At 39.6% G+C, this 14,959-nt stretch overlaps 1 protein-coding gene across 1 annotated transcript in view; it reads left to right on the top strand.

Annotated features, from left to right (window-relative positions):
* CCDC102B (coiled-coil domain containing 102B) overlaps positions 1 to 14,228 on the top strand; it is a 90,235-nt gene extending 76,007 nt beyond the window's left edge. The window contains exon 7 of the mRNA XM_048508530.1: positions 12,393 to 14,228. Within this exon, the coding sequence (XP_048364487.1) occupies positions 12,393 to 12,398 (6 nt within the window). The 3' untranslated portion in view covers positions 12,399 to 14,228. The remainder of the gene's footprint in view (positions 1 to 12,392) is intronic.
* Positions 14,229 to 14,959: the final 731 nt, after the last annotated feature.

The raw sequence follows: 14,959 nt of genomic DNA, 5'->3' as shown, positions 1-14,959 counted from the left end.
CCACTTGAGCTGTGGAGGCTTATCTGGAGAATTCAGATTAGCCTGTGCACTCCCACACCAGCTGGGTGACCTTGGGCTAGTCACAGCTTTTCGGAGCTCTCTCAGCCCCACCCACCTCACAGGGTGTTTGTTGTGAGGGAGCAAGGGCAAGGAGATTGTAAGCCCCTTTGAATCTTCTACAGGAGAGAAAGGGGGAATATAAATCCAAACTCTTCTTCTTCTTCTAAACTGAGGACCTCAGATTCTCCCTTTAAATCCATGCCGAAGGGGGTGGATTTAAAAGGAGAATCTGGGGAAATTTTGGGGGGTGCCTGCTGTCAGGGGTGCAATTGTTAAGCTAGCAGCACCAAACTTTCAGGAGTCTCTCCTAATGATACCAATGATACTCAAAAGTGTAGCCCCCATCTCCTATTAGCTCCCATTGGAAACAATGGGGGATGGGGGCACCCCCTTTGGGAGTCCATAACTTTGGACCCCCGGATCAAACTTCACAAAACCTGGGTGGTGTCAATAAGAGACTCTTCTTATAGTACATCCCAGGTTTGGTGAAGTTTGGTTCAGGATGTCAAAAGTTATGGACCCTCAAAGGTGTAGCCCCCATCTTCTATTAGCTCCCATAGGAAACAATGGAGGATGGGGGCACCCCCTTTGGGAGTCCATAACTTTGGACCCCCTGAACCAAACCTCACCAAACCTGGGTAGTATCATCTGGAGAGTTCCCCCAAAAATCGCTGAAAGTTTGGTACTGCTAGCCTAAACAATGCACCCCCTGCAGGCCACAAACTGAAAAAGCACTAAAATGTTTTTAAAACCCACAAACGGAGGGGCGGAGCTTTGGACATGAATGGGGGGTTCAAACCCGAGAAGCCTCCCCTTACCTACGTCCATGGTTTCAAATGAAGCTGTGTGATATTTCAAAGCCATTGGGATGAAAAGATGTATAAGTTCAAGCAAAAACCATTTGTGTACCTTTGGTCATGTTTCTTCCCTTTGAAACATACATCTTACACAAGAACCAGAAGTGCTACTTATGTTTCTTGACCTCCAAAACATGCAAACTCATGCAGCTGTCAAACAGAGAGATCCTCTGAAGACTGGCCTGGAGACATGAGAGGGTCTTTTGACAGAATGTTTCAGCAGCTCAAAGCGCCATGCTCAAGACCCCTTAATGGGCATTACTTTCTCTGGGGTGGGGTGGCAGTACCTGAGTCTTTAAGACTTTAATCTTAGTTTGTCAAGTTTGGAGCTGTCTTGAGATCCTGCTGCTTGAGTCCAGCCAAACTGATTGTGACAATCCCCTGGCTACCATCTTCTATCCTGCTCCACAAGAACTTTGCTTTGTCCCAGGAGTCTTGGCAACAGATGGGAAGCTTTCCCATCACTGCTTCTTAGAGCCAGAAAAGCCTTTCCTATTGCATTTCTGACAGTTAAGCAGCTTTAAAACACAAAGCCTTCCAGAAAAAAAAGTGGCAGTCCTTCTTGAATCTCCCTTATGATTACACATTCATTTTTATCCTGAAAGACTTTAAACATTCCAATCTGTGCAGTATATAAATCCCATCAAACGCAACAACAACATTAGCAAAATCTCTTTGAAGTGAGACTACTGTCTTCTAGAAACCCTATTTTCTGCTAAACTTGTTGCAGTTCCTTTTAAATGGATTGTTGGAGTGACCAGGACTTTATATAACTCACATACTTCCAAGCTGAGAGTAAAATTGTTTTGGGGCTTTCTATAGCTTACAACTTGGCATGCCTCAGAACTTGTTTTTTTTTAAGGAACTCATTTAAAGCTCATTAATTCTGTTTTGTTGGCCTGTGGGCACAGTCTGCATCTTCACTTAAATTGGTTTTCAAAGGGGGAAAATAGGTAATGGTTTATGGTCAAGCTAGGTAGCCCTAGAATCCCCAAAGCCTTCAAAATCTATACAGCTAATAGCAAGACCAATATATAAGATAATTAGAGGTACTTGAATTTTTTGTTGCTGTCCCAATTAGATATGGCAGTAAATTACCAGTACAATTTTATAACTGGAGGCACTAAAGATATATATACTTGGGAAATTGCATGGGTGGCACTTAGTAGTGCATTACCAAGAAATAAAATAACTACTGACAAGTTATTTCATTGAAAATGTCATAAGCATAATTATATAACCCCTTCCTCCCTTTCAGTGGAGGAACGAAAAAATGGGTTAGGATTTTACAATAAAGCATCACTCTGAAGTAAAAAAATGTTGCTCTTTGTTCATCTTAAGAAAAGTAGGTTCCATGATTTCTGTCAATTTCAGTTTCATTCACTCAGAACTGAAATGAATGGGAGTTAAATGGAGTTGGACAGGATTGTACTCTATAATACCAATGGAAAAAAACCAGTTAAACCACTGGTATACCAATAAAGTTCTGTTCCATGGCAGCATGAAGGGCCATAAAAAGAAAGTCAGGCAATTGGTATTTGGCCAGTAGGGCAGGACATATATTTGAGTATAAAGATTCTTGTTTCTTTGAATTTAGAAAAATTGGAAGCAATTCTATAGTGGTCAGCTTTTGAAGATAATATATTGATTGTTTTTTATAATGTGAAGTGCATTAATATGTCTTTGGATGGTACACAAAACTGAGGTCCTGACCACTCTTAGCTATTAAATCCCATGGTATTAAAGGTTTGACCAACCTCTTGCCAAATTCTGTCCATTCATTTTAATGGGGGTCATACTGTTTTAATTGAGGGCAGAATCTTGCTTAATTTCAACCTGGGTAATTTAATTCTGGGAGCTGCGTGGCATAGTGGTTAAGTGTTTGCACTGCCACTCACACGGTCAGGAGTTCGAGCCCCCTGTGGGTCAGATATCCTGGGAGCTGGCTCATGGTCAACTCAGCAATCCATCCATTTCTTGGTCGGTAAATGAGTACCTAGCTCAGGGGTCTTCAAACTATGGCCCTCCAGATGTTCATGGACTACAATTCCCATCAACCCCTGCCAGCATGGCCAAGTGGTAGGGCTCATGGGAATTGTAGTCTATGACCATCTGGAGGGCCATAGTTTGAAGACCCCTGACCTAGCTCATAGCTAGGGGGTAAAGAATAGCCAGGGAAAGCAATGGCAAACTACCCCACAAAGAGGTTTACCTATAAAATCACTGCTCGCAGTGGTACCCCACGGTCGAACACAACTGAAGGGAAAACTTTACCTTTTAAAATTTAATTCTGCTAATTTTATCAAACATTTTAATTCAGTCCAATCCTATTTTGTACTTTTGTAGGCACACAGATGGATGACAAATATTTTCTAGAACACTCTGTGAGGTAGTCCTCCCCTTTTACTTACCATAATCAATTTTTGGTTAAACTACCACAGACAAAGGGTTGGGTTAGCTCAACATGAATACCCTTTATCTTTTACAGCTAGAAAGAGGAGACTTTTTTTCAGGTATAGTGATCTGTAATTACACAGTGTTTGCACAGGGAACTTCTTTTACCTTTACAGTGAAAAACTAACTTGCATAGTTTTTTGCTTCATGAGTCCACTATCAACTATTACACAGTCTACTATCCCTACTATTACACAGTCACAATCTACTATCAACTATTACTATCAACTATTAACTGATCGTAAAATCAGTTAAAACTACAAATAAAAACATGTATCATTCATTACTTCCTTGGATCAGCAGAATAAAACACAAAAGTAAAGCATGTATAAAAATCTTTACTTTAGCTTGATAGTCTTAAGCTTCCAAGATAAGCAAGGAAGATTCAGACAAATAAGTGGGGTTTCCTTTTACTTCCTGGCCCTCTCTTGCAGAACTGTGAGTAATCCACTAATTGAGACACAATATGTGACTGATGGGATTGCCATAACCCTTCTCTGATGAAGTCCAAAAAATTGTTCCCAGTGGAAGGAATAGCCCAAATCATCTATCATTACACATGTACAAATCCTTATGTGATTACACAGGAAAACCACTCAAAAAGCAACAATAGATAACAAAAAATCAAGGCACCTCATGCCTCTTGCATTTTTAATAGATCTCCATTTTGACTTTCCTAGCTGTCTACAAATCCATGGGATAGGGCGGTATAAAAATCTAAATAATAAATAAATAATAAATAAATAAATAATAACATAATCCATTTAAAACAGTGTTCTATGAGATTCATGTGTGCTAAAGTTTAAGATATGCATTAAGTCTGATCATACTGTTTTAATGCAAACTTAAATGGTTAGACATTGAAAGATCCTGTCATCATACCAAATCACATTCTGTTGTATTATTAGACTTTATAAATTAAGAAATATTTGACTTTACAAATAGCTTAGATGTGATCTGTTCAAGCTGATCAATCATCCAATGAATCCGATTATTTTCAGGCTGCTGACTTTCTTTAAAATTTTATTGTTAAATTCATATATGGCTAGAAGACACCGGCATAATAGATGTCTCAAAACAAGTCTTTGTACCCAATACACTAAATTGAAATCAACAATACTCCTTTAAATGTATAAATCTATTAATGTTCTTTTTTGTTGACTAATTGTGAAGCTTGAACTCAGAACATTCATAGGATTTTTGTATAGAATCCTTGGCTGTTTCCACACAGGCGGAATACAGCGCCCCAGGGACGCTAAAAACTGCATCCCTGGGGAGGAGTTCGCATGGCTGGTGCTGCTGCATCGCAGCAGCGCTGGTCTCGCCACCCCCAAGCGGCACGAAGACACGCCTTTTGAACCTCGCTCCCTGAGCGAGGTTTTTCAAAAGCACTGTCTTCCACCTGCTGCCATGCTAAAGGCAGCGGGTGGAATCCACCATTTACGCCAAATGGCTCCTTATCATCTGCTGTCTTCCAGCGCTCTGTGGAGGAGACGGGACACACCTCCTGCCTCCATCGCTGCAGCCATTGCTCTGGCTATGGGGCGTGTCCCCTGGCCTCCACAGAGTTTTGGAGGACAGCAGAAGGTGAGGAGCTGTTTGGGGACAGCGCAGTTTGTGCGAACGGTCCCAGGGGGTGTGCCAGCATGAACTATGCTGACACGCCCCTGCTCAGTGCCCGTGCGGAAAGGGCCCTTATTTTTACTCAACTGTGGCCAAGCCATGCTTTATGAATATATTTCCATAGAAATGAATGCTGGAATTATCCTTTCCATGTGATATTTTAGATTAAATTGAATGGGGTTATGGATGCATATCTAAAAGCAGAATCTCTCCCTCTGCCATTTAGACATACATCCTCAATAAATTCTTTCCATAACCTGAGGGATTGGAGAGGTCACAAACAGGAAAGGTAGTGTGCCCATTGGCAGTTCTGTTAATTATTTCACTTTGTAGAGCTCTACTCTCTCAGCTCCTTTAGTGTGACTGAGCCATCTGGCTGAGGAATGTTTTATTATTTCTTAGGGACTCTACTAACAATGCTGTATTTTTCTAAGCTTTTGTGACCGTAAACTTGTTAAAATGGTAGCTAATGAGATTCGCCACAGGTCTGCTGCTATTTCCCTCCAAACTAGTCAAATATATGTGACAATACAGAAAATATATGAGAAAATACAGAGATCTACAAGCCAACAGAATCGTTTTAGGTTATGCTGTGTACAGGTAATTTTTTCAACAATATGAAAACAGTATCATAGAATCATTATTGGTTTGTGCTTTCTTCCTTCTTTTCTTTGTTTTGTTTAAGTGAGTTTGTGGTTGCAGGGGTGGGGTAGAACTATAGGATCTACAAGATGTGTTGGACCATAAACTATGACTGCACCCACACATCATTGTCATAAGAACATAAGAACAAGCCAGCTGGATCAGACCAGAGTCCATCTAGTCCAGCTCTCTGCTACTCGCAGTGGCCCACCAGGTGCCATTGGGAGCTCACATGCAGGATATGAGTGCAATGGCCTTCTGTGGCTGTTACTCCCGAGCACCTGGTCTGGTAAGGCATTTGCAATCTCAGATCAAAGAGGATCAAGATTGGTAGCCATAAATCGTCTTCTCCTCCATAAATCTGTCCAACCCCCTTTTAAAGCTATCCAGGTTAGTGGCCATCACCACCTTCTGTGGCAGCATATTCCAAACACCAATCACACATTGCGTGAAGAAGTGTTTCCTTTTATTAGTCTTAATTCTTCCCCCCAGCATTTTCAATGTATGCCCCCTGGTTCTAGTATTGTGAGAAAGAGAGAAAAAATTCTCTCTGTCAACATTTTCTACCCCATGCATAATTTTATAGACTTCAATCATATCCCCCCTCAGATGTCTCCTCTGCAAACTAAAGAGTCCCAAACTCTGCAGCCTCTCCTCATAAGGAAGGTGCTCCAGTCCCTCAATCGTCCTCGTTGCCCTTCTCTGCACTTTTTCTATCTCTTCGATATCCTTTTTGAGATGTGGCGACCAGAACCGAACACAGTACTCCAAGTGCAGTCGCACCACTGCTTTATATAAGGGCATGACAATCTTTGCAGTTTTATTATCAATTCCTTTCCTAATTATCCCCAGCATAGAGTTTGCCTTTTTCAAAGCTGCCATGCATTGAGTTGACATTCCCATGGAACTATCAACTAAGACGCCCAAATCCCTTTCCTGGTCTGTGACTGATAGCACTGACCCCTTAAGTGTGATGTTCTGCAGCAGTCATTAGTTAACTGGATGTTCGTTTGTTTAAAGAGTTCTGGAAGTAAATGACTAGTATAGTAATATGATAGCACAATATCCAATACTACAACAGAAAAAATGCATATATTGCAGGCTCCAACAGCAGTCTTGTACTACTTTTAAACAATCATCTGTTTGCAGCCATAAATGTATTTTGGAAGATGACTGAATATCTCATGAGCTAAATAACCTCATTAAATTCCTATCTGTTTAACTGTGTTTTACATTGAGCTGTTCATCATTTTAGAAACTTCATCCAGAGAAAATGATTCTGTGCTCCAGCTCTTTAAAAATGTCCAAAAGATATGGGGTATTTTAATATCTGGAATTATGTCCTTATGAGAATTTTCTTCTACTATTCAAGCAGAATAGCTTGACAATGAAGAGGGTAAGAACATACTTTCACTAATAAACGACATTTGGCATAACTGGGAAAGAAGTCAAATCAAGCTGTTAAGTACAGACCTTTTCCACATAAATCACCTAACATGTTTGTAAAATGTTTTCAACCCCCTCCCCCACCTTTACCACAATGTATGTCTGCACTCACCCCCTTGAAATGATTCATGGCTGCCATAACATTTTTTTAGTTAATCATTGAATCGATTCTTCAGCATTTCATAGTTTTGATTCTCTGCACCCTGTATAATTGATGTTTCGAAGATTAAGCCCCCCAAAATTAAAAAAAACAAATAGAAATATTGAAAATAAACAGAAGAGGGGCGAGGTCAGCACAGCTCAGCACGGTGCTGAGGAGGAAATTCAGGACAGCACAGAGGCATGGGAAATGTAGTAAAAAGATTGCACAAGTGAATCAGTTTTGAAAACGTTTCAACCAAATACTTGTTTTAAAAAGGGGATTCACTGAAAAGATTTTGAGGTTGGAAATGAAATGTTTTCAGAACCAAAGGAAGAATGCAGAAATCCATGGAGAAAACATTTTATTTCCTGCCTCAAAACATTTTAAAAGGTTTGTGCAGAAAGGACCATTGTTCATTACTTTTTGAGGCTCCCAGAAAAAAAACTATTCTAGTCAGGGAAGGCAAAGGAAAGTCCTAAGCAATCACTCTAATGCAAGCTTGCACAATTTGTGACCCATGAAACTGAATGCCGCCATGATTATTTCTGTTGGGACGTTTGTTAAAATGTATTTACTATCGTTAGATACCACTCCATGTTTTTATAGTTGAAGGGCTTTTAATTCATGATGAGATCATTGCTTTTCTAATTATTTGCCTTGTACTTTGCCAATGGAGCCCCAGGGCCATTTGCACGCTGAAGTGTGAGCGGCCCCAGAGCAGCTGCTGCCCAAGGAGGCACCTCCATTTCCTTTCCCCACACTCACCTTTTCTTCTTGCAGAGCTCCACAGTGATGGGGAGCCACACCCATGCTGCCCACCGATCCCTGGCAGTTGCAGGGCAGGGTAGGCATGCCTCCCCATCACTGCAGAGCTCAGCAAGGAGAGAAGGTGAGTGTGGGGGAAAATGGAGGCGCCGAAAACTGGCGCCTCCATTCCAGTGCTGTTTGCATGGTGCCAGGAGGGGAAAGCACAGTGCTGCCTCAATTCAGAAGTGGCAACGGTGCAAACAGCACACCTGGAATGGTGTTTTTACTGTTCCAAGGTCACTGTTTTTCGACCATGCAGAATCTGCCTAAGTGAAGAATCTGACACCTTGTAGTTGCATTTCACTGTATTCCGTGCTGTTTGATGCCTTTGTCTAAAGGTCTAGAAGCATATTCCTTCTGTGATACATGTATGGATCTCTTCCATAGCAATATTCACTTCAAAAGCATGTGCATTTACATACTCTTAAACACAAGGCACACTGCAGCATATCAGAGATCCAGCATCCCAAAGAGATGATAGTATTGGGGCTGTTTATTAAGAGTTTTTTCTGAGTAGCTTACAGTGTAATCCTGTGGTGGGGGCAGAACTGCTCTTGAGGTTGCATAACCCTAGTGCTAGCAAATTTGCCACTTGCACCACAGAGGCACTAGTGTTGAAGGGCTGTGAAGCAGTGTAATACCCAGGCACCAGAACAGCCATGCTCCTCTCGCATAGGAGCCCACACTGGCTTTGAGAAGGTGTTCCTGGGGTGGGACCAGCTTTTGTCAACCTCCTGAGCCCTTTCAGCCCAGGAATGCTTCCATTTGCCAATGCAAGCAAAATGAGTGGCCCAAACCATTGAGCTGATAGACCACTTAGAGAAGGGGCAGCACCATTTTAGGCTTGCTGTCCATGGTGCAGCAAGCCTCTTTGAAGGTGGTGTGACTGTGCCATGACTGTCCAGCCACGGCCCAACTACTTCTCTTTAGGGTTATGCTATTATATATGTTTTATTTTTAAAATTGTTTACCTATGAAGCTTGGCAATCATCTTTTTTAACAGACATGCAATTTTTGAATCTCTTTTCATTTTTGAAACAGCTCCTAGGCATAATTTGTTGGTGTCACACTTCATGGAACATTTGCATTGTACTTAACTTCCATAAATCCCTGAGACTGAACTATTTTTCTTGTGTTCCTAACCAGGAGCTTTTCAATGGATGTACCAGGGAGTGAATTTGGGGCCATTTTCATGCAGAGGTAGAGCTCTACAACAGCATGAGTGGTAGACCTCCCAGTCATTGTGTAGTTCAAAATCATTCTGTAAGCAATGGAAGCCATTAGGGAACATGCTTGAAATCCTTCGAGAATTAGCTTCCCTTTACATGATCTTGAATTGTAATTAACAATGTTTATTGTGAGACAAAATGTTATATTGGAGTCCCATTGTCTCCAGTAATGCATTTGATGAGGTACTGGTGGACTATCTCCATAAAATTCAAGTGCTTGCTTTTAAATGTAAAATTTATTCTGATAAACCTAATGGCATGCTCTTGGCAGTAATGGATATTTCATACACTACACTGTGAAAGGCCAGAAAAATCTCATTGTGTCATGGCAATATAAGCATTTTCATTAGATAATAAAACCAGCAGCTGCCCTTCTCATTCTAAACTCAACTACACAAAAATATCCAAATATAAGAGAAAGCAGGTATGCAGGAGAAAAATGATGGCAATTCTGTAACAATTTCTAAAATTATTGTTAGGTTTTCCATAAAGCAGAGAAGCAAAATCAGACATTTAGTCATTAAAAGCTACAAAAGGCATACTTTCAATAATGCCTACACTGACATCACGGTAAAAATGTTGTAGGATTAAGTACAATAGACTCTGAAGTATTGTACTCCTGCTTTTGCCAGAATTTTCCAGCTGGAGTTGAAGCATGCAGCCATATTACTGATCAAATTCTAATTTATTAGTTTTCATGCACCAACAATGGCCCATTATACCAGTCATATGCATTCAACCCCTGGGAGACCAGCTTGCCAAAAATCAGCTCCAGAAAAATACAGTATCTCTTGTTACTAATCAGTTGAAAGAGAACTTAGCAGTTGGGAGGTTTACAGCTCTTCTGATGGTCAAGATTGTTGAGAAAAGCTGTTATGAATATAAATGACATTTGCTACAGTTATTTTCTTTGTCACTTTTAATGACCAAAGTAATATTTGTGCAGGATGAACATTTTGAGAGATATGTGATTTCGATATTCGTACTTAGTATACAGGCCCACTTAACAATCATTAGAATGACCAGTAGTGGTGAACTGAGATACAGAAGTTCTTTAAGAATGTGGTTTATACATAGTGTTGATGTGTGAGATAATGCCTCTCCCTTCCCTTAAGTATACTTTTACTCAGTCACAGGCATAAACAGCTTTAAAGGGGGATTAGACAGATTCATGGAGGATATATCTATAAGTGCCTACTAATCCTGGTGACCTAACCAACACATTCAGAGGCTCAATACCAGTGCCAGGAAGCAACCTCAGGAAAGCTATATGTCCTGTTGTTGGTCATCCAGAGTTACTGGTTGCTAAACTAGATGAACCACTGATTTGATCCAGCAGGGTAGTTCTTATGTTCTTCAGTGTGAAAACTAAAGTTGTGCTTTGATTGATTTGCAGCCTGATCCACAGACAGTACTCTTTTACCTTCTGTCAGAAGCACATACCCCTGCAGATATAAAAATGGATGTGACTCCAGAAAAACTAAGTTCGCATTAGTGTTCAACCTTGTGCTTTATGGAGTCTTAAAAACTAATCATTTGGTTCCCCCATAACATAATAGGAATATTAATGGCCTGTTGTACAAGGTCCTACTTATTATAATTTTTCCCATCCTTCCTCTCAAAAGCTGAGAGTACCAGTCATGCTTTTCCTATATTTTATCCTGACAACAACTCTGTAAGATAGGATGGACTGATAAAGAGTGAATGACCCAAATTTACCCCAAAACTTGTGATTGTGCCATACTGATCTGTAATGAACCAAGGGGACCCTGTTTAAAAGGCAGTGGCATCTCTACCCTACTCAGCAGACCCTTGAGGGAACCTAGCAGTGAAGTGCCAAAATGGGGAGCCCATTCCATGCATTGACTCACTGCATTCTAAGGAGAAAGAACAATAGATTTGTCTCCTTCCAAACTGGCTTCCACAATGATTCTCTCACACCCTTCCTGAATGGGTTAAGTGAACATAAAGACCTCACTCTGGAGAGAGTTCTCATCTTCAGCACTGGACCACACACCTCGGTGAAGACTGTGGATGTGTTAATGTGCTTACCTGCCCAGTATTGCACTAACTAATGTTTCTTCCTCTGACTAATCCCTTTAACAACCACCTCATTTACATTGTCATTGTTTTGACAGCTGTAATTTCATCAGCTAGCTTCCCCCTTGGAGACACTTCTGAGCCTGGAACATCAGACTGATGTCTCAACTCATTAGATCAATGACTCAACCATTAAGGTTGATGTCTGTCTCCTGTTTTTCCCCAGAAAGGCAGGAAATCTCTTTGTCTTGGGAGATTCAGGATCACTCTGTATAACCCTGAGGGTCCATTTTTCCCTATAAGTAGCCATCTATCCCAATAGTCAGTGTTCAATATATCTGGACACCTCTCTGTCTGTGATATTGTTCCACAGTGTGCTGTTCCTCCAGAACTAATCATGGGTCATTTAGTTCCGTTCATAAGACCATTCCACTCCAAGATCAGATGACTATAACTCTTATTACCCCCTTGGCAGTATTTCTCATCTATTACTGACCTATCCCTTCACAACTGATTATATCCCAGGACTGTGTGTGTGCGTTCTACTGCTTTGATTTTTATTGTGTGCTTGTGTACCCCCATTAATAAAAATTGTTAAACTTTATTGACTCTCCTTTGAGTTTCTTGTGAAATCCGACTCTCATATACATAGACAATCAAGGACTTGCAATGCCCATCCTCTAGCTAAAGCCAACAGTTTGCTCCTGCTAATTCCTCAGTCTAAAAGGGAGAGACTTCCCACCACTGTAGGTAACACAGGTTTGAACTAGAGTCTTTTCCATGTTAGTCTAGCACACTAACACTACAATAATAGAGTTTTATTATTTTGAGACCACATAAAAATAAATGGTTTTGTGAACTAAAAATGGAATGAAAATACATTTCAAAGGGAAGACTCATTAATACAATAGCTATAATTTATAGCACACATACTATATATTGCTATACTGTAATTGACTTGACTGTGCTGACATTACTATTTCTATCTTCCCATCTCATTGTATGCCATATTTTCTCATTTAGTTTTTTTCTTTTGTTATAGTCAAAAAACTAAATTACTGGCTAATCATACCTTGTTTTTTTTCCCCATAGGTATAAAAGGTAGAAACCAACTTTGCCTTCATCATGCTGCTCAAGACTATGTGGGCAATATGAACTGTGTAGCATTGCCTGATAGTCTCCAAGTGTCACAGCTTTTACTCTTTTGAACCTGATAAAGCATACTCAATTGTATTATCATATCTTGTACCATAAATATACTCTGTGCTCACTTATATGTTATTTTGATATCCTTACTAGACAAGGCCTCATGTACATTAAAGAAAGAAATCTTACAAACTTCTCCCTCCTCACTCAAGAATCTTACAAACTTCCCCTTCTCACTCAACATTGTTGAATCTACTATCATTTTAACAAGGCACAGCATACCTTATTTTTTACTAATAATTAATGAAGGTAATATTTATAAACCATGAGACTTTTTCAATGTCGGCATATATATGGAACAATTCTTGTCGCTCTTCAAAATATGAGAATATTCTTTGTATATTGTCACTGCTGTATATATGATAATCTTCAGTGTAACTAGGTTGCTTGCTTCTGAATATATTTGGGTAGATGACTACAGCTATTGGTACTATAAATACCATCTTACATTCCATATGCCTGTTACCAAGGGAAAATGATTCTGAAGTTATTTTGAGCGCCAATGTTTTTGGCTAGGTTTAACTGCCTACCTTTGCTAAGCAGTGGGTATTCACTTGTGATTTGTTTGTTGGAAATACTGTGCTTTTGCCATCTGTACATTGCAGCAAATGATTAGGAGCATAAGAATATATTATGAAACCAAACAGTCTTGAGAAAACTTGCCTAATCGTGTCTGCGCAACTGTACAAAGCAGCTTTTCCAACAGAAGTTGCTGCATAGCTGCCAAAGTTAACAGCAATCTGAACAAGACAAGCAGGGACTTTAGAAACTGCAGCCATAATACAGAGAAAATAATGTGTGAAATGGTCCATGGAAGCATTTTCAGAATACTAAATAGTTGCCCTTTCACTTATTTCTAGTGCATGTGCTAGCAGAAAATAAACATTCAGAATGTTATGTGGCTAGAACAGTTTACAAAATTGGATAGGCAGAAAGTAGCACTGGATTTCTTCACTTAGCATAAATATCAGCTGCTCTTGTGGCTCACTTCTGCACAGATTTAGGGAACTTCCATGCAGTTCCCTACCACAGTTAAAGGGAACATTGCTTTACAGCCTTCCCCACCTTACTACATCCCATATTAAAATATGAGGAGGGAAGGATGCATAAAGACTAAGAAATTGGAAAAAAAACTTCTGATTTTCTAATGTTATGGCTGTAAATGATTTACATTACACAAAACTCAAAAATATATGTAAGAATAAAGGAAATATCTAATGACACTGAAAGGGAGTTCACAGGTAAATCATGTTTGGCATATCCTCTTCTGAACAGGCTTTAAAGATACGGAAAAGTGCTTAATCAACTGTTATAAATGCCTAGAATTTTCTGGTAGCAAAAGAATTACTGGAATTGGGAAGAAAAACAAAATTTCAAAGTATATTTATTTTCTCATCTACGATACATACTTCTTTTTTGCTCCATTCATGTGAAGAAATCAGGTTAAACTAAAGCAAAACCTAATGCTTCAATAATGGATTATCAAAGAATGATGTGTATCTTCTATGTTCTTTACCAAATCATATAAACTGTATTTCATGGTAAAGAAATAAGTTCGCTAAAATTAAACATGCTGTTATCTGATCATTCTCTGTAAAATGACATATACCAAATATTGTGTGTGTTCATGTATCAACAGCATAGATTACTTATGGCGTGAATGATGTGTCCAGTCTGCATTGGTAAGCAAGGACAATATTGTTGGTTAAGCACTGTCCAGTAAAGAAGGCTGACAGATCATAAACAAGTTATTCTTTGTCATTTACAAGTTTGCTTCACATGCCTGTTGCTCTTCTGACATATCTCTGCAAGGTCAGCAAGTGGCTTGCTTATCTCCCTGGGCATTTTATCTCACTTCAGAAAGGACATAGACCATAAATCATCCTAAATCCTTGCCAGTTCATTTTCTCTTTAAGGTAGTGTTCTGCCAGCTAGCCTGACATTTGTATAATAACCAAACATTTATTTATTTTTTGGAAGTGGTCTTTGGAGTATTAGTCTTCCTTTAACTCAGGACCATAGTACAAAATAATAATAAAAAACTGCTGGCATGCATGGCTCAGACAGGAAACAAAGGGTTGTATCAGGGACAATAATATTCCAGCAACTAACCATGGGTCAGTGGGAGAACTTGCTTAAACAGCAAGTATTTGAATTTAACTGGATTGCAGCTCAAGCTCTCCATAAGCCTAAAAATTTGTCATGATCTAAATAATATAAAGGTAAAATAAACATTTCCTGTTTAGAATAAAACACAGTAGGTTTCTTTATTTTGTTTTGTTGCAGATCATTGAAAATTGATTTCTTTTGGCACAAATTCTAGGATGACTTAAATATATAAGAACTGGCCATGTTCCTCAAGCGAATATTTTTGTTGTTTTGGGGAGTGTTTTCCCAGATCCATTTCCATGTGCACCATTTTATTGTACAGTCCATCTGGCTTCTTCCCTATC

Source organism: Sphaerodactylus townsendi, linkage group LG09 (genome assembly GCF_021028975.2).
Source record: "Sphaerodactylus townsendi isolate TG3544 linkage group LG09, MPM_Stown_v2.3, whole genome shotgun sequence".
In the NCBI taxonomy this organism is placed as follows: domain Eukaryota; kingdom Metazoa; phylum Chordata; class Lepidosauria; order Squamata; family Sphaerodactylidae; genus Sphaerodactylus; species Sphaerodactylus townsendi.
This window is presented reverse-complemented; position numbering and strand designations above follow the sequence as displayed.